At 39.0% G+C, this 18,790-nt stretch overlaps 1 protein-coding gene across 3 annotated transcripts in view; it reads left to right on the top strand.

Moving 5' to 3' along the window:
* Positions 1-18,790, top strand: part of LOC114648645 (synaptotagmin-like protein 2) — a 554,437-nt gene that overhangs the window by 514,869 nt on the left and 20,778 nt on the right. For all 3 annotated transcript variants that reach the window (XM_051925337.1, XM_051925335.1, XM_051925336.1), the window contains 3 exons: positions 1,427-1,588; positions 5,047-5,122; positions 15,975-16,074. In XM_051925337.1, the coding sequence (XP_051781297.1) occupies positions 1,427-1,588; positions 5,047-5,122; positions 15,975-16,074 (338 nt within the window). The remainder of the gene's footprint in view (positions 1-1,426; positions 1,589-5,046; positions 5,123-15,974; positions 16,075-18,790) is intronic.

Here is an 18,790-nt window from a genome sequence, read left to right as displayed (position 1 = left end):
CGTTATGTTTTATCGTAGGTTCCCCCAGTGCAAGGCTTAGTGACTTGCACATTTCCCTTGAAACAAACATTGACAAGTTACTGCGTTATGAACAGTGCTTATGGGACTAATGTCTTTATTGTCCTTTTACGTGATTGCAGTCATTTTGCCTTTTTTGCCACAATGCTATTTCCGTCACGGGACTGAATTCACCTTGTGTGTCATGGCAGCTCGGTTGTGCAGTGCCATATACTGTAGATCAGTTTTGTTAGGTGTACACTCATCTGATAACCAATTCACATTCTCATCACTATTGGTTGATTCAACTAATGGTTGAGTTTCAGTTTGTTCTAAACCTGTCTTTACAGCTTCTCATTCACACACCATTGTGTATTGTTTGAAGGCTCTGCCCCACTCCTGAATATTGATGAGTTACCTTAGAGTGACAAAATGCATGGAAACATTCATGATTTTTGCAACATGTTAAATCATCTACTAGATAGCAACAGAATACTATCCTAGAGTTATTCGGGCTTTACACTGTAATGCAAATCATTACACATCACCCCAAGTCTGGCTCAGGGATAACCGTAATAACAGAGAATTCTGAGCCTGATTCAGACTCTAGTTATCACCAAAATGATTAAGTGATACTTGGGCTGCCTGTTATGTTATAGATAAAATTGTCCCCCCCCCCCCCAAAAAAAAAATTCTATAGAACTTAAAACTTTACCACTCTTCCCCCACCTGGAGAGTTAAATAGTGCAAGATGCCAGTGTGAAGTTTCTTAAAACAGCAGGAAAAGGTTTGGCAGAGACCCTGTTTCAGAACGGCATTAATGAATTCTTGCCAAATTCTGAAAAATCTTTGAACCAGTACTTCACAGAAAAAATTATATTTTCTTTAATTGGAAGAAATTAAGGATTGACTTTCCCGTTGAGGTTTGAAGGTTAGGATTCTTCGAATAATGCTGTTTGACCAAAGGCAATAGATAGTTTTAAGTTTTAATCAAAAATGCTCTAAATATAGATCATTCCCAAGGTATATGACCAGGTGCTTGATGATGATGTCCAAAAATTGTATCAATTCTTGTATTTATAGACAATTTTAAATGAGATGTTACATATGAGGGCAATGTATAATTTTAAGATGAATTACACTATAATTTGTGCTTATGGAAGAAGAATGTGGAACCATACTTTTTTTTTTATAAATATTTTTTCTTTGTTATTCTTGCATTTTAACTTGCATATTAACATCTTTTCTGCAAGAAACCAGATATGTATAGGATGTCTTTTTTATAATAATCAAACATGGTAGTTCAATTAACATGAACAAATGTAAAATTACCAAAACCTTTAAGCAATAATTTTTTTAATAATAATATATAATTAAATTAAGCCCAGTTTTTTTATTTAGAATGTCTGTCTTTTTATTTCTATTTTAGTATATTATGTCTAAGACTGAGTTACAGACAAGGACTCTGAATCTATCTGTCTGGCACAATGATTCCCTTGGGAGAAATGCATTTCTTGGTGAAGTTCAAATAGATTTGCAGACTTGGGACTGGACTCATGACACCCTGACCTGGTACAGCTTACTGCCAAAGGTAAAGTCATCAGAATACATTAAGTACAGTCTCTTTCATGGCTTCAGCATTGTTGGTATATTTTTTTGTTGAATATTTAATTGCAAGACTGGCTCAATGGTGGAGTGGATAGCATTGCTGCCTCATAGACCTGGTGTTCTAAGTTTAAATCCCAAACTCTGGTCATTCTCTGCATGATCACACATTGTGTATGTTGGATTTTCTCCCCATGTACCAAAGATGTGAGTGTGGATGAATGGGCACGGCAGGCCTGGTTCTTGCATAGTGCCCAAAGCAGCCTATTCAGACTCTGGCCTTCTGTGCCCCTGAATTTGGTTAACCAGGTTTGAAAATGTTATGTCACGAAAATAATGACAAAAAATATATATATATAGATGTTAATGTGGTGTATAAATTTTTACTTTTAGGATTTTTTGAGGACCCGATCTTTCTTTTTTTAATCACGTCCTGAGGTAAAAAATTAGAGAGCTATAAAAGATGAAATACTATTGAATTGTCTTATTTAACTCTGTTATTTATACTATGTTTTATATACACAAAACATGCAAGAGTAGATTTCCCAGTTAAAGCCTTTATAAAAAACTACCAGAAGCAAGAAATGCGTTTTGACTCTTAAAGACCAAGTATAAGCAGAATAGATAAAAAGAAATGAGTAAAATAGTGTGATAACAGTAATAGAGTGATAAGACAATGTGCAATGGAATAGGGAGAACTGAGGGCAAATACAGTAAACAAAAAGATTAAAGCCGTTATGCTGAAGTGGTATGATGTAAAAGTTGTACCATACCATTAAGCTCAGGTAAATCTTACAGCAAGCCATATGTCCAAAAACTGTCAGCCACCATAACATAGTAAGTTATCAGTGAGCTGCTAGTGTGGAATAAGTCAATTACATTCACTCATAGCATGCTCTTATGACCTACTACTACATGTAGCAATCCAGACTTATAATTACTCCTGTCCAGCATGTAACGGGGTCAAAATGAAAGTCTGCTAAAAAACAGAGATTGCGGTAACTACAAGTGGTGTTTGAGTGTTAATCCCCATAAATTGAGCTTTCCTGTTGAGGTGGGGGTCTTGCATGGGACTTCTAGATGGAAACTCCACTTCAAGAGCTTCAAGCTCTCTGATCAGCATTTTAGTGACTGAAAGCAGGTTCAGCAACCCTGGAGTATATTATGAGACCACAGAAAATTCTAGAATGTTTAGTGTGTTAGTTTGACAAGTTTCGATGACAACAAAAAGGATCTTTATTACGACAGTAGGAGAGAGCTTTTATAAGTGTTGATTTTAGTGGGTAAAACGGTTAAAACAGCCAAATTATTAAAGAAAGAGACTAAAATCTTGCATTAGGATTTTGTTATGCCAGTGTGCACTGCAATTCTGTTTTCCTTCCAATGTGTAAACTGGTGCTGCAAGTTAAGAGGAGAAAAAAACACAGTACATCACATCACCTGATAAAACTAGTCTGCTATTTACTGATTGAGTTTTAGTTGTCTGTCACTTGAACATACAGTATGTATAAATATTTGAAAAGTACGCTTATCTGATACGTTGCTTACTTAATATCCTCTCCCACGAATGAAGACTAATAATAATAATAATTAAAAGAACCATGTTGAATGGTTTAATTAGTACAAAACTGCATTTTTATTTATGGACAAATTTAGCCAATAGCTTACTTTGAAAGTGAAAGTTCAAGATTATACTGCCCTCATGTGGCCAAATACACAAGGCTTCTTAAGGACATAGTGGTGTAACTTTACAACCTATGGGTCAGAAAATAATGCTCATTGCAGATTTTCATAAATTAAGTTTGCTTCTGCCTTTTTCCTTGTTATAAATATTTATTGTGATTAAGTAGTTTTAACCTCGCCTTCATTGCTGTGGCATTCTGGCACAATGCTTAGTACTGCTGCGTCTTAAATCCAGCTTCCTACTGCAAATTGGAATTCCACAACCCAGTCTTTAGCCATGTGCATGTTTACTTGGCAGCTCTAAATTCACCTTGAGTACGGATGTGTGAGTGCTCTGCAATGGACTCCCTATCCAGATCGGTTTCTTGCCTTGATCCCAGTATTGTTGGAATAGACTGCAGCAGTCTGCAACCATGTATGACAGGATTTGATCATTTTATGCTATGTCACATGTTCTTCAACTCATTTAAATTTGTCAGCAAACATTAGCTATGTTACCTGCTTTTGCCCAGAAATACTGCCTCTGGTTAATCAGAGGTATATTAGAAATAGTACACAACTAATTTTTAAGTACTTTTCTGTCTATAGTATTTGTATTTTTACCAGGTGCTAATACTATTAGTTCACTTCAGCTGCTTAGTTTTGACCATGCCTTATACAGTCCTTGGTGGTGTTGGCATGAAAGACACAGCAGCAGAACTCCGCATTAAAGTGGTATTCGGTAATTTTACAGAGGTGATTTTTAAAGTTGATTCATTCAAAGCTAAAAACTGGTAAAAATCTTGACTCTCCATGGGCATCAAAACTTAAAATTAGTACTGCTTCAGTATACAATGGGTTTATCCAAAAAAAAGAAGCTAGTAATTACATTTACTCACTTAAAAACACCATCCTGTTCTCTTAATGCATACTGAAAAATGGCATTTTGAAGTTTAGGCACTATTTTTTTTTTTTTTTTTTTTTTAATGTTGATCGTTCACTGTTAGGACGAAGAATTTTTATCTCTAAGTGGCAGAGGAAAAAAATATCAGCAGTTGCTACCTTTGATGATAAGGTACTTTTGTTGATGCTCTTATTTAAATCGTTTGAGGCAGCGCATTGGCTGATGCGAATTGTAGTCCCCACTTCGGCATTTGCACAAGGTTGCAGATATGACAAAGGATGCAGAGAGGTGATATATAACACATCTTTCCTAATGAGTCAGTTGTATGAACTTCACTACGCTTACAGCCCCAGTGCCTGGCAAGCACTTATTAAACATGTCTTCTTTGAGCTTTGCTTTTTTCACTTGCTTCTGTAGACATTCTTCATTTGCATAAACTAGCATGCTGTATTTTTTAAATGAGCAATGTGCTGAAATTAGGGGCTTGGTGCCTTGGAATGTCCTGTTTGCTAGAGCAATATTAACAACTAATACCAACAAATAAAACACATCCCAGGAAACTTTTTTTTTCTACATCACCACCAAATTTAAATCAAATCTGTCAAGTAATTTTTGAGATTTTTGGCATTTAATTTTTCTACTTTTTTTTTTTTAACTGCTAAATATTGACATATCAAAATGTTCTTTCTTAGTAGATGCCTACTGCTCTAGATGCACCATTCTGTCAAATTTCGTCTTTTTAAGTAAATGGGAAATAGTGTTTTTGTTGGTGAGTGAGTGAGCCCAATTTGCATTATATATACTGTGTGTGTGTATTGTATATACATATATTGTATATACATACAGTAGACCTAACAAAAAACTATTCTGTGTTTCAGAATGCTGATGTCTCTGAAGCGAGCAACAGGGGACATTTAGTTGTAGCACTGAAGTATGTGCCACCTGGATCGATAGGTATGTTTGTAAAACTATATATGGATTCTGATTATCTGTGTGCTACTTTCTTGGTGTGCATTTATGGTTTTGACCTGCTGTACCAGTAAATTTGAGACTTACAGCATAATAGTTCTGTCTTGAGATATAAGAGCAGGTACAATTTAGTTTAGTGAGATTCCAACTGATAGTAAGATCCTGGGCAAAACTGTTCAATCTGCGCATGCTTCAAATGTAAATAAATACATAAATAAGCATATACTGTGTATAAGCATATATTTTAAATTAAGGTTATTTTTATATAGCACAAATTCAAAATACTTTACAGTAACACAGTGCATAATAAGGAAAATTAGAGTGAAAATGTAGTCTAGCTGACTTAAGCTAAATGGCTACCCAACTTCCTCGTGCTTTCTTATGATGCAAGGTAATGCATATCATTTTTGGGGCATTCTTAGAATAATCTGACAGTGGCTCTGTCAGCAGTGATGCTTTTGTTCATCATCGACTCTGAGATCTAGTTACAAGGTTAGAGGATGACATTGATGGAAATTATGTTAAGAATTTGATAGACTTTATAAAAGCCCGTCATGATTGCTAGAGTGTAAAATGCAATGTGAGCAACCACACCAGCACTTCATATCAGTTTTACAATAGAGATGCCTTTATGCAAAAGTGTTCAGTGTTTGCTATCGAAAGCAGTGATATAAATATTGATAACTTTGACAACTCTTTAAACATTATTTAGGCCTTTTTTTTTTTTTAAACTGTCCTTGAATTTCCTTGTCTGCTTTGTTTGCTTTCCTTGATGGTATTCTGTTTGCAAGATGGCTAAATGATTAATGTATTATGAAATAAAAATAAAGAAACTGAGAGCTTGGTTGGACTGTATAACATATAAGTCAATGTAGCTCTTAAGAGGATTTAACTGAATCTCAGTGTGAAATGAAAGTGCACTTCTGGTATGCCACTTAAATGATCTTTATGTGCTAAAGCACCTTTTAAAGTAAACATCATTCAAAATTTTCATATAGTGCACAGAAATTAATATTTAAGCTGCTGGAACATAAGCAGACCAAGAGGCAGGCTGGGTAGTTGAGGCTCTGTGGTGAAGAGTGAACCTGTAGCCCTTTGGTTTTTCATCCAGTTTTGTAACCACTAATCTGCACTCATGCTAATTATCATGGCTCTTCCACTAATATTTTATTTTTTAATCTTTCAGCCTGTTCTCATAAAGTCTTGGCTCCATGTTCTTCTTTTTATTTCTTCTCCTCCAAGTTTACTTTCTAATCCTAGTTTGCTGCATTCCTGGCCAAATTATTCATCCACTGGGAACCAGTTTCACTTCCACTGTTGGCTGTATTCACATATATAGGATTCAGAAAGTATTTAGACCCATTTTCTTTTTCAAATTTTGTTATGTTGCAGGCTTGTGCTAAAATCATTTTAAACGAATTTTTTCCTCACTTTAACCAATCTTCCATATGCCAGATTGACAAACCAAAAACAGGATTTCAGAAATGCTTGCACATGTATTAAAAATAAAATACTGAAACATTACATTGACACAAATATTCAAACCCTTTACTCTGTATTTAGTTGAAGCCCCTTTGGCAGTTATTACAGCCTGGCGTCGTCTTTGGTATGACGTGCCAACTTTGCACATGGATTTGGGGATTTTCTGCCTTTCTTCACTGAGGAATACTCTCAAGCTCTGTCAAGTTGAATGGAGACTGTCAGCGGATAGTTATATTCAGGCCCTGCAACAATGTTTGATAGGGTTGAAGTCAAGGGTCTGGCTGGGCAACTCAATGACATTCCCACAGCTACTTCTGTATTGTCTTTGCTTTGTGCTTAGGGTCATAGAACAAGTTTTCATTTAGGATATCTCTGTACCTTGCCCTCTTCAGCTTTCCCTCAACCCTGCTCCCCCAGTCCTTACTACTAAAAAACAATCCCAAAGCATGATGCTGCCTCCACCACCACCATGCTTAACTGTTGGAATGGAATTGCAATGCCTGATTTCCTCCAGTCATGATGCTAATTTAGGTTTCATAAGACCAGAGAATCTTGCTTTTCACAGGCTGACAGTCCTTTAGGGGATTGTTTTTCAAATTTCATGCAGAGTTCCGTGGAAGTATTTACCATGTGATCAGTGGAGTGTTGCATTGCTGCCTGTTCTTCTGGATGTTTCTCCCATCAACACATATTTTTGTTGGAGCACAGCCAGGGTGATCATCAGGTTCTTTGTCACCACTGTTACCAAAGCCCTTCCCCTACAATTGCTCAGTTTGGTTGAGTGATCAACTCTTAGTAGACTCACAAGGGGGCTCCGCCCCCTGTTCGCTTCGCTCGCCTACCCCCGGTGTTGGGTAACCCGAAATACATTGATGAATGTATGCGATATGTGCCTGCTTTGCTTGCGGCATTTCAGACGCGCGCTGTAGGCGCCTGCGTTCATTGATTATATCCAGGCGGGCTCGTGTTTGTATCTCCGTCAGTTGTGGTCTTTCGTTTTGAACCCGTGCCTGCCGTGCTTCCGCAGTTTCTGACGCGCGTTGTAGGCATCTATGTACATTGTATTTGTTCATGCGGAGCTGTTTGGTTTTGGAGCCGAGACAGTTTTGCTTCCGCGGTTGCAGACGTGCGTTGTAGGCGCCTACATCTATTGTTTTTATCCATGCGGGCTCGCTTTTGTAGCTCCGTTAGTTGAGCTGGATCGTTTTGGAGCAGTGACCGCGACTCCATTAGTTATCCGTTGTCTACCGTTAGTAATATGGATAATTGCACTTACTGTTAATACGGAGCGTTTTCTGTGGTTGTACCGTTAATAATGCATCACTGTAATGTGATTCACATATGCTATATGGTTTGGACGTGTGAGGATGCCGTACGTTTAATATGGAGAGTTCGTTTATTCTCATTACCCGGACCATGCTGTGTAGTGTGGACGTTTAGTTCAGAAGCACGTTGTAGGCGCCTGGGCCTCTCGTACTTTCTCGTGCCTTCCGTACTATTTTTGTGGACCTTTGCGGACGCCGTATTGTCTTACGTGTGATTCTGGGGTGCAGCGCAGAATCCTCTTTTCTGTGTGGCTGTGTCGTTAGTCGTTAGCTATGGGAGCGTTGTTGCTTCATGTCCTATTCAGAAGCGCGTTGTAGGCGCCTGGCCTTTCGTACTTTCCCGCGCCTTCCGTACTATCTTTGTGGACCTGTGGGGGCCTCCGTAGCCTCTTCGTTTGACTCTGGGGTGCAGCGCAGAATCCTCTTTTTTGTTGTGGCTGTGTCGTTAGTCGTTAGCTATGGGGCGCGTTGTTGCTTCATTTCTCATCCACGTTAGTTGAGCTCTTTCGTTTTTGGGCCGTGACTCCTTCGTTCGCGGTGGATAAGACTTCGCATGCGGTTTATGAGACGCGCGCTGTAGGCGCCTGCACAGTATGTCTCATGGTCCCATCACCATGTACCTGCGTCCATATCCGGTTTATTCTCGGTTAGTAATATGGATAGTTGTTCACAATCTTTTCCAGTTAAGAAGTAAGTGCGCTCTTGGGAACTTGCAAAGCTGTAGGAATTTTAGCATGCATCTTCAGATCTGCGCCTCAACACAATCCTTTCTCTCCCCTCTGCAGACTTGATTTTTGTTCTGATACACATTGTCAACTGTGGGACCCCCTATTGACAGGTGTACACCTTTCCTAATCATTTGCATTTAGCAGAATTGACTACAGGTGGACTCCTAACTACTACTACTTCCTCTTCTTTAAGGTGCTGCCATTAGGGTTTGCCACAGTGGATCTTCTTTTTCCATGTCTTCCTGTCTTCTGCATCTTGCTCTGTTACACCCATCACCTGCATGTCCTCTCTCACCACATCCATAAACCTGCTCTTAGGCCTTCCTCTTTTCCTCTTGCCTGGCAGCTCTATCCTTAGCATCCATTTTTGCATTATACCCAGCATCTCTCCTCTGCACATGTCCAAACCAATGCAATCTCACCCCTCTGACCTTGCCTCCAAAACGTCCCACCGGAGTTGACCCTCTAATGTACTCGTTCATAATCTTATGGATGCTTGCCACACCCAGTGCAGATCTTGGCATCTTTAACTCTGCCACCTCCAGCACTGTCTCCTGTTTTTTGTTCAGTGCCACCGTCTCTATCCCATATAACAGCTGGTCTCACTACCATCCTTTAGACCTTCTCTTTCACTCTTGCTGATACCCGTCTGTCACAAATTACTCCTGACACTCTTCACCACCCATTCCACCCTGCCTGCACTCTTTTTCACCTCTCTTCTACAATCCTCGTTACTCTGTACTGTTGATCCCGAATATTTAAACTCATCCACCTTTGCCAACTCTACTCCCTGCATCCTCACCATTCCACTGACCTCTCTCTCATTTACACACATGTATTCTGTCTTGTTCCTACTGACCTTCATTCTTCTCCTCTCTAGAGCATATCTCCACCTCTCCAGGGTCTCCTCTACCTGCTCCCTCCTCTCGCTACAGATCACAATGTCATCAGCAAACATCATAGTTCACGGGGACTCATGTCTAATCTCGTTGGCCAACCTGTCCATCACCACTGCAAATAAGAAAAGGCTCAGAGCCGATCCCTGATATAATCCCATCTCCATGTTGAATGCATCTGTCACTCCTACCGCAGACCTCACCACTGTCACACTTCCCTCGCACAAATCCTGTACAAATCTTACATACTTCTCTGCCACTCTCAACTTCCTCATACAATACCACAATTCCTTCTGATGCATTATATGCTTTCTCCAGGTCTACAATGACACAATACAACTCCTTCTGGACTTATCTGTACTTCTCCATCAACATCCTCAGAGCAAACATCGCATTTGTAGTGCTCTTTTCCAGCATGAAACCATACTGCTGCTCGTTAATCATCACCTTCCTTCTTAAACTAGCTTCCATTACTCTTTCCCATAACTCTCGCCAACTATGGAAAAATCTAGCATGTCACATCTTTCAAGTTTTCGGCAAATTGAGGAAATGATGTAGAGCCTATAATTAATGATCTCTAGATTTCATTTTCCCCAACCTTCATGTACTTAATATTATTATTTTTATTATGAATCAACAACGCCTGTCATTTAAATCACGCAGTCGCAGCATTTAAATCTCATGATTGTAATCCGAAGTTTTCATTGGTAGGTGGTCATTCCTTGTTGGTCAGTGGAGTTCCTAGGTTTTTGTCTTGCAGTATGTAAAATACTGTGTGCTTACTAGCTTATTCCAGCATGCTATGACCAGAATTAAGATATATTTGGCCATCGCCAACCACTACCTTTATAACATCAGGTAAGACCTAGTAACTCCAGAAAGTTTAAAAAAAAAAAAAAAAAAAAAAAGGCAGTTACTAGGTTTTTCAATTGCACGTGAGACCTTCATGCTGTGGCTCATCAGTTTTATCCCCCTGTAGTTACTACAGCTCTGCACATCCCTCTTATTCTTAAATATTGGCACCAGTACACTTCTTCTCCACTCCTCGGGCATCCCTTCACTTTCCAAGATTCCATTAAAACAATCTGGTTAAAAACTCCACTGCCATCTCTCCTAAACACCTCCATGCTTCCACAGGTATGTCATCTGGACCAACAGCTTTTCTATTCTTCATAGCTGTCGTTACTTCCTCCTTGCTAATCCATTGCACTTCCTGACTCAGTATCTCCACATGATCCATAATCTCTCGTTCTCTTCATTCATCAGCCTGTCAAAGTACTCTTTCCATCTGCTCAACACACCCTCCTCGTTTGTGAGTACATTTCCATCTTTATCCTTTATCACCCTAACCTGCTGTACATCAGACACATCTCACCGCTCTTCTTCTCCTTCTTCAGCCAACAGTAGCCCAATTTCCGCCAGCACCCTGTTGACTAACAGTATTGGTGGTGGCCATTGTTAACCCGTGCCTCTAACAATCTGGTATGGAAATCTGCTTTGTTTTCTACATATTGATTTGTCAAAATTTTACACCAGATGCCCTTCCTCACGTAACCTTCCCCATTTATCTAGGCTTGGGACAAGTGTGATTAAACACACTGGTTTGTGCATCCCCTGTGGCTGGGGTTCACAGGTCGACTCCTAACAAGGTGTAGAAACATCTCGACGACGGTCAATAGAATGGAATGCAGATAAGACAAATTTCAAGTGTCATGCCAAATTTGCCCCGGGGACAAAGAGTATCTCTCTATCTGTCTCTCTATCTATCTGTTGCAAAGAGCCTGAATATGTGTGTCAATGTGATATTCCAATGTGATATTCCAGCTTTTTATTTTTAATAAATTTACAAAAATGTCTCAATTCTATTTTCATGTTGTCATTCTGAGTGTTGCTTGAGTTGCAGAAAAAAATAATTTAAATTATTTTAGCATAAAACTGCAACGTGGCAAAATGAAAAAAGGCAAGGGGTCTGAATCTTTTCTGAATCCACTACAAAAACTGTGTCAATCTGATACTGTATGATTTCTGTTATATCTTGACATATTTTATACTTTAAGTTCTAAACAATCATAAAGACATTATATGTCCATTATTTTCTGTCCTAACTAATGCTAGTACAACCCTGGCTTAGGTGGCACAGAGGTATGGTTGTTCTAAGGACCAGACTTCAAATCTTAACCAAATCACTGTGTATGTGGAATTTTGAACAATTTTCACACGTGTGTGTTTTATTCTCAGTGCCCTAGTTGTTTGACCTTCTGGACCTGTGCTGATAAAACCCCAAATATTATTTTCAGCATATAAATACCACTATGAGGGGGCCATTTTAATATCAGTTGTTAAAACATGCTATTTACGTCCCTAAAACCATCTCAATATGAGGCCAGTCCCTATGCAGAATTCATAATTTTAAATGATTGCTTTTCCAAAATGACTAGACTGAGTTTGGGCTTTGTGTAAGTCTAATTCTGCAGTGTCTACAGTATGTTGTAAATGCTTTCCTTTTGTTTGTGTTCCTTTAAAAGTACCCTGATTTAACTGGCCTTTGTTTTTATTTACTTGAATATAGAATAGAAGGGGCTAAACTGTGTGTGTGAATCTGGAATCTAAATTTACTACAATTGTTTTGTGCTGTCGTGCCTTTTTGCTTTTCTTCTCTTACTATTTCTCATATTCATTTTATTCCAATATGCATCATTTTTGCTTCTTGGCTTAGTGTGCCGTGTAATCATAATCATTTTACCACTGAACTGTGGCTTCTAATTGTTCTGTCCCATTACCGCTTTTCTTTTAGTTTTCAAATAGGAGTTCCTTCAGAGAAGCCATAATTATGGGCTCGTTAACCATTCTGTTTGATGTGAACTTCAATTTTTTTTTATATATATTTTTTTTTCCATAAACCATTTAACTGTAGGAGAAAAAGGTATTTCTGTACTCTGGAAGCTTTTGTAATGAAATCCGCTTTCCATCTATTTTCTGAAAGCAATTATCCTGGTAAGCAGGCTGTATCCTGCCATCAACAGGCATAAGACAGGAGCACTTCAGCAAGCTGGAGCCATGCCATACTTGTCAAGAATATTACCTAACCCTTCATGAGCCCATATGGTGGCCCCAGGCTATGAGGATCAACAAGTCAGTAAGTGCTCACCAGTGAACACAGGCCTGACTTTAAGATTAGGTCTTGATATTTCTGTCATGGGTTTGCTTGGAGGTGGGGTGACCAGGAGTTGGGTGGATGGGGTTTCCTTGTCTGTCCTCTCACCTTAGTGTGATTTGCCAAAAAACTAAACCCAAAAAACACATCAAACTATGGACAACAAGGCTCTAAGGGTCATGGGGATTCATAGTTCCATCCATCACCCATTCAGGCCATTTAGCTTTTCTACACACAGCGACTTTGTTAATAATAATACATATATAGCACCTTTCCCATACTCAGTGCACTTACTTTGTTAGTGAAAGGGTACTTGTTGCTGACTCTGAAGTCCTGGGAAACTTACAGATGATATTTGGAGGGACATGCTTAGAAGAAACTGCCTTCATAATCTGAAAAAGAGTCATGAGTTTCAAAGTAATAGCGGCAGAATTTTCGGTGTTAGTGAGACAAGCAACTTAAGAATTTCACTGTACTCTGCATGTGACAGTTAACTTTAACTTGAAGTTTGAGTTGCTATTAGATTTGTTAGTCGTTTTCATACTGTAAAAGAAAAGTAAAGTAAAAGTCATGTCTTCTGATCTGAGACAGTAGCCTTGACACAACCACCAAAGACAGTTGCTAAACTGTTAACTGATTCCCTCCCTGAACTAAGCTGACAAAGAAATAATATTGGCTAAGAAACTGACGGACCTATCTTTTCCAGATGTTGTCTGTGTCACATGCAGAAGACTTTCTCCTGTAAACTAGAAAACTGCGATATGTGTTCTGAATGTGCCCAGGTCAGAAAATTATTAGAGGTGCCCACACAAGATGTGTCTAAAACATATTGCTTGCCATTTTTGGCAACCCTGGGACCCACTGGAAGAAACCAATTTTGAAGGAAGCTGTCAGTTTAAAAAAAATAAATACATAGATCTTCAAGGCAGTGATAGTAAGAGACCCTCATGATTTAAAAAGGCAAATATCTCAAGCCAAGATGCTGGCAACAGGGACCAAAGTGAAATACTTTGAAAAGGGGTGAGTTCAGAAAGGCAGTGAAAGAATGAAAAAAAAATATGTATGTGTATATGTATGTGTGTATGTACTGTATATAGAGAATAAGGAAGTACAGAAAACCTTTGAAATTCTCTCCATTTGCGTGGCTCAAGTTACTGCAGTTAGTCAAATGCTCCATGTTGCCAATGCTTCAGGGTAGATGAACTTCAATAAGAATTAAAACCTGTAGATGCTAGAAGGATCCCTTGCTTAACATGTTACTTCAGTACTGCATGAGAGGTTGGTTAGTCCAGCACCTTAGGATTTGCATGCTAGGATGCTGGTCCCCCTTTTTGTTTTTAAAAAAACAAAAAAAAAAAACAAGTGGAATTATTCCAAATGTAAGATGGTCACACTCCTCATGAGAGAGTAAGTGTTGGGATGTTAGAAAATGCACCGTGTCAAACAGTTGAACCTCCAGTCTGGGATAAGCAATGCACATTCTACACTTGTGGAACCACAGACACAGATATTTAAGAGGCTGTGGAAGTTTGCTATTTCTCTGTGCCCATGTTCTGCCGACCTGGACAAGCTGGCTAAATTTTAGTAATCTTGGAGAGGATTTGTTGTGCTGCTGCTGTATCTTACAGTGTTTGTATTTGTGTTGCATGTGCATGTTTGAAGTGAGGTTTAGGCAGCTTAAAGAGGGTATAGAACTCCAAATGCTTATATGATCTCCATTTGTATGCTTAATTTTCATAGACTGAGTATCAAGGTACAGCCAATTCCTACAGGGCATCACAGATCAGAACGTTGCCACGAGCATGCAATGAGGTGATAATTGGCACCTCCAAATATTAGGGCACAGCCTTATTCCAGAAAAGGGTGACTTGCTTTCTGTAGGTTACGGGGAATAGGATATCCCACAAGAAAATTTCATGTACACACAATTCAAGGAAGAATTAATGATTGAGTCGGTGTAGTGATCGCAATTTTCCAAATGTTTTGCCAGCTATTTTGGTAAAGTTGGAGTTAAACTTTCCGGTAAAGCTTTCTCACTATGGGTCAGTCTACTGTATTACCTCATCCTAATCGTCACACTGGTTATTTATGAAAATGAGATTCTGAGCATAAGCAGCTGGAATAAGGTTACTACACTAGGTTAGCGAGCTGTCTGGTGTGAGATGGTGTGAAGTAGGACATACTTAAAGGTAAAAATGTTTCTGCTCTTGATCAGGAAAAGCCAGTTGAAGTAATTTAAGTGTCTAGTGTGGACGCTCTTCTGTGTATGTACCAAGTTAAATGTAATATTGAGAATTTGTTGTTTACATTTAAAATAAAGTCTAGAATTACATTTAAGCTTATTCATGAATATTTTATGAAAATCTCTTTTCAAAGTTATTGAGAGAGCTACTTTTTAGATGAATTCATTTTGTGTTAAGAAGTAAAGTTTAATTTAAAATAAGTGGACAAATTAATTTCCTTACAAAATGACACACACCGATAATTACCAAGGGTGCTTTTTGGAAAGAGCTCATTATTGTATAAATTATTAACAGATGTTTGGCAAAAGCCTCTCGTGGGTGATAGATATTCACCACCTACCCCCCGCAGGTTTTTGTTTTCAACAAATGATGTGCAGTTTGCATTGAAATTGTTAGATTAATTTTAAATAATATTCATGTCAATCATCAGAGCAAAAACCTTCAGGATTGCGTCTTATCCTTTTCATTTTACACAGCCAGTATCATAGAACGGTCTATGGTATTGCTGGCAAGAAACAATAACACTAAAGGAGCAGGCGTATTACCACCATTAGGTACACCTAGTAGCTCTCCAAGTATATACTGTGTATATGTGAATGAAGAGAGATGCACAGAATCCATCTGTCTGTCTGTCCATCTAATGTTTTTATCTGTCTGTCTGTATCGTAAAAGAAGAAGAAAGGGACATGACAGGTGTAGGGGTTCCAGCTTAGACACCCTGTTTAACTGCGGTGATGGTAGTGCAGAGATTGCTAAAAATCTCCCTTTAAGAGTCTTGATGTGCTTCACCAGAGTACAACAGTCAAATTAACATCCTTCTACCGGAGTTGAAATATTTTTGTATCAAAGCTTAGATTCTATATACAGATATGTACATGTACACATGCTCATGCAAATATATATTCAATATGTATTTATAATATGTGTGTTCAATAACCCTTTCCATATTTCATAAATGTACAAGGACTGACATTCTACAAAATGAAGCTTATTTTTTTTTTTTTCCCAGGGCCTACTAGGCCTGCCACAGGGGAACTTCATGTTTGGCTGAAAGAAGCAAGAAAACTACAAAGTCTTAAGCCCAGTGGTGTTGACTCGTTTGTAAAGTGGTAAGAATAAAACCCTTTTGTGCAGATTAAGCTCTGCAAAGATTAATATAATATTGATTTGAGGACTTGTATCCAAAGATTGTATGTGCTTGTAAAATCTCCAGAGCTGTTACAGTCCCAAGGTAATTTGTAACTCAATTTCTCTTTCTTTAATGGCTTCTTATAGGGCTTCATAGTATGCTCATAAGAGAAAAGGCCACACATGATATGAAGTGTCTATGATGTCTGGCATATGCAACAAATGAGTTACAGTGAAGGATAGCTGCTATACATGGAGTCTTTGTGTCTTGTTGATCTTAGCTTTCTTTTTTTCCTATACTTTTAATTTTATAACATATGATGGATATATCTCTTTAAGTTGTTCTGTATTCATCTGTCTTCAGAGGCATTTAAAATTACCACCAATATGAAAAATAAATCAAATACTTTAAGCATTCATCAGTCTGAAGCAAGGATTTAGTACTAGACGCACATAAAGGGCCCTGCTGCAGCTCTTAAAGGGTGTATGTGCTTGTTGCATTGAGAAAATTTCTTTTATATGTTCACACAGACATCATATGACGGACAAACCAACATCCTAGCTTGTATGGACAGCACTCCCTTACCTGGCCAGGAGGCTTTGTTAACAGAAGCCAGATTTTTGGTTGAGATATCTCCATTATATGCCAGGATGCAGAGATGGAAATATGTAACAACAGCCAAGTCAGGAATGGTGTCCTAACAACCACTGAGTGGCATCCAGGGTGAACTTGAGGACGTGTAAGGTGTGACAAATAATGCCAAAACACATGATAAAGGTTTGAGACAGCCACCCATGTATTGTATCCTGGCTGCTAAAATTGCAATAATTTGAACAGAGATATTCACATGACTGAGTCCAAAACAGAACAGATCACAGACAGTCAAGATGGCGGCTTTAAAGGCCCGTTAAGGAAGTGGTGTTGTCTTGACCGGACGTGGCATCATCTCTGCCGGCGGAGCCGGAAGTGATGTTCTTGGGACCGGAAATGACATCATCTCTGTGGGCGGAGCCAGAAGTGATGATGTCTGGACTGGATATGCCGTCATCTCTGGGGGCGGACCTGGAAGTGATGTTCTCTGGACTCGAAGTGATGTCATCGAGGGTGCTGGTACCTGGTGGGATTTCCCTGGAATGTTCTGCAAGTAACTGAGACAGCACACCCCCGCCACCCCCTGGTCGGTGGTGTAATTACTATTACTCTGGCCCTTTAGCTGCCTCCTACTCACATGTGTGTGACAAAGGACAGCACAATGGCCAACTGCCTGCTATGAACTGAGCATCCCACTGTACACTGGGTGGCAGCATCCCGTCTCTCAAGCCCAAGTATGGACACCCATAAGTCAACATGGGAGTTGTGGTCCAATGGACCTGCCCTGTCCGTTTCTGTAGGGGCTGCCAGGTAGAGTTCTTGAACACTGATGTTACAAGGACTGTGGTGATCCTGTCTGACCTGAAAGTGTTACGGGGGGCAATAGATTAAGCACTGAACATTCTGTCAGGTCTGGAATTAAAGGAGGAGCCCTCCATTTGACTCAGGAAGAGTAAGAGCCAGGTGGAGAGGAGAGTGTCGAGGTAGAGAAAAAGAAGAGAAAATGTTGTGCTGTATTGTGAACAAAAGATGCTTGTATGAAGTTATTGTTTAAATTAAAAGCACTTTAGATGAACTGGAACTGTTGTGGTCCAATTGTATGGGGATCTGGGTCTCAATGGTGTCCCCTACAGTCCACAGTCATCATTTATTTATTATCAAAATGATCTTAACTAATGAGAAGCAGTAAACATTAAACAAATTTGATTACTTTAATAGTACTGTATAGGCAATGTATAGAAATTAATATCCATGACCTGACTTTGTGATCCCTGCTTAATGTGAAGTATACTTCTGTATGTTGAACTCTTAACACTCAGCTGTTCTTCCACTCCTTCACACAGGACAAAAGTCTCCAGACTTCCCCTTTCAATATGTAAGTTGCAGGAGGCCTTAATCTTTTTCATTCTTCTGGAGAGGGCATCTACAAAGTGCTCAACTGCTTTCCTGTACCTCCCATTACATACTTTTTCTACCATAATTCTGTAGGACCACAGATTTTAGTAACCTCTGCCAGTGCAAAGCATTGTATCTCCTTGGCAGTGCATTATCAGGTATCTAAGAACATCACGTTGTCAGATTAATGTAGAGTAAGCCACCTTGAGGTGGTTGATTGATGTACTGACTCCTAAAGATTTTGGTTTTTTTTTATGAGCCTCACTAGGCATTTCTGTTTTGATGTACAACTATTTGGTTACAGGAACAAATGAAGAACATCTTAACTTCTTATCTCCAACTTTCCCAGTACTGACTTGGAGATATTCTCCACTGGAGTATATTTAATTTCCTTCATCTGTCCCAACCACTAAGCAGTTTCAATACCCGTGTTTAAGAGAAGTTATTTGAAATAGTCTAGGCACCTCCTCTCTCTTGCATTGACTCGGGAAAGATGCACTGATATGAAGAATTTGGGACAGATGGACATTTTGGGGTCAGAAACAACTATTACTGTGGTCTGTAGGTGAATAACTGTTACTGGAAGCTATTTGTTAACAGATTAGAGCTGTTGAACAAAATGCAAATACCTTTTTAATAGGAGGCATTTTATGAATGTTGCATCTCGCCCACAGACAAATTTCCCCTTGCAGTATGAAACAACATCAGAG

The sequence above is a fragment of the Erpetoichthys calabaricus genome, chromosome 3 (assembly GCF_900747795.2).
Source record: "Erpetoichthys calabaricus chromosome 3, fErpCal1.3, whole genome shotgun sequence".
Lineage (NCBI taxonomy): Eukaryota > Metazoa > Chordata > Cladistia > Polypteriformes > Polypteridae > Erpetoichthys > Erpetoichthys calabaricus.
This window is presented reverse-complemented; position numbering and strand designations above follow the sequence as displayed.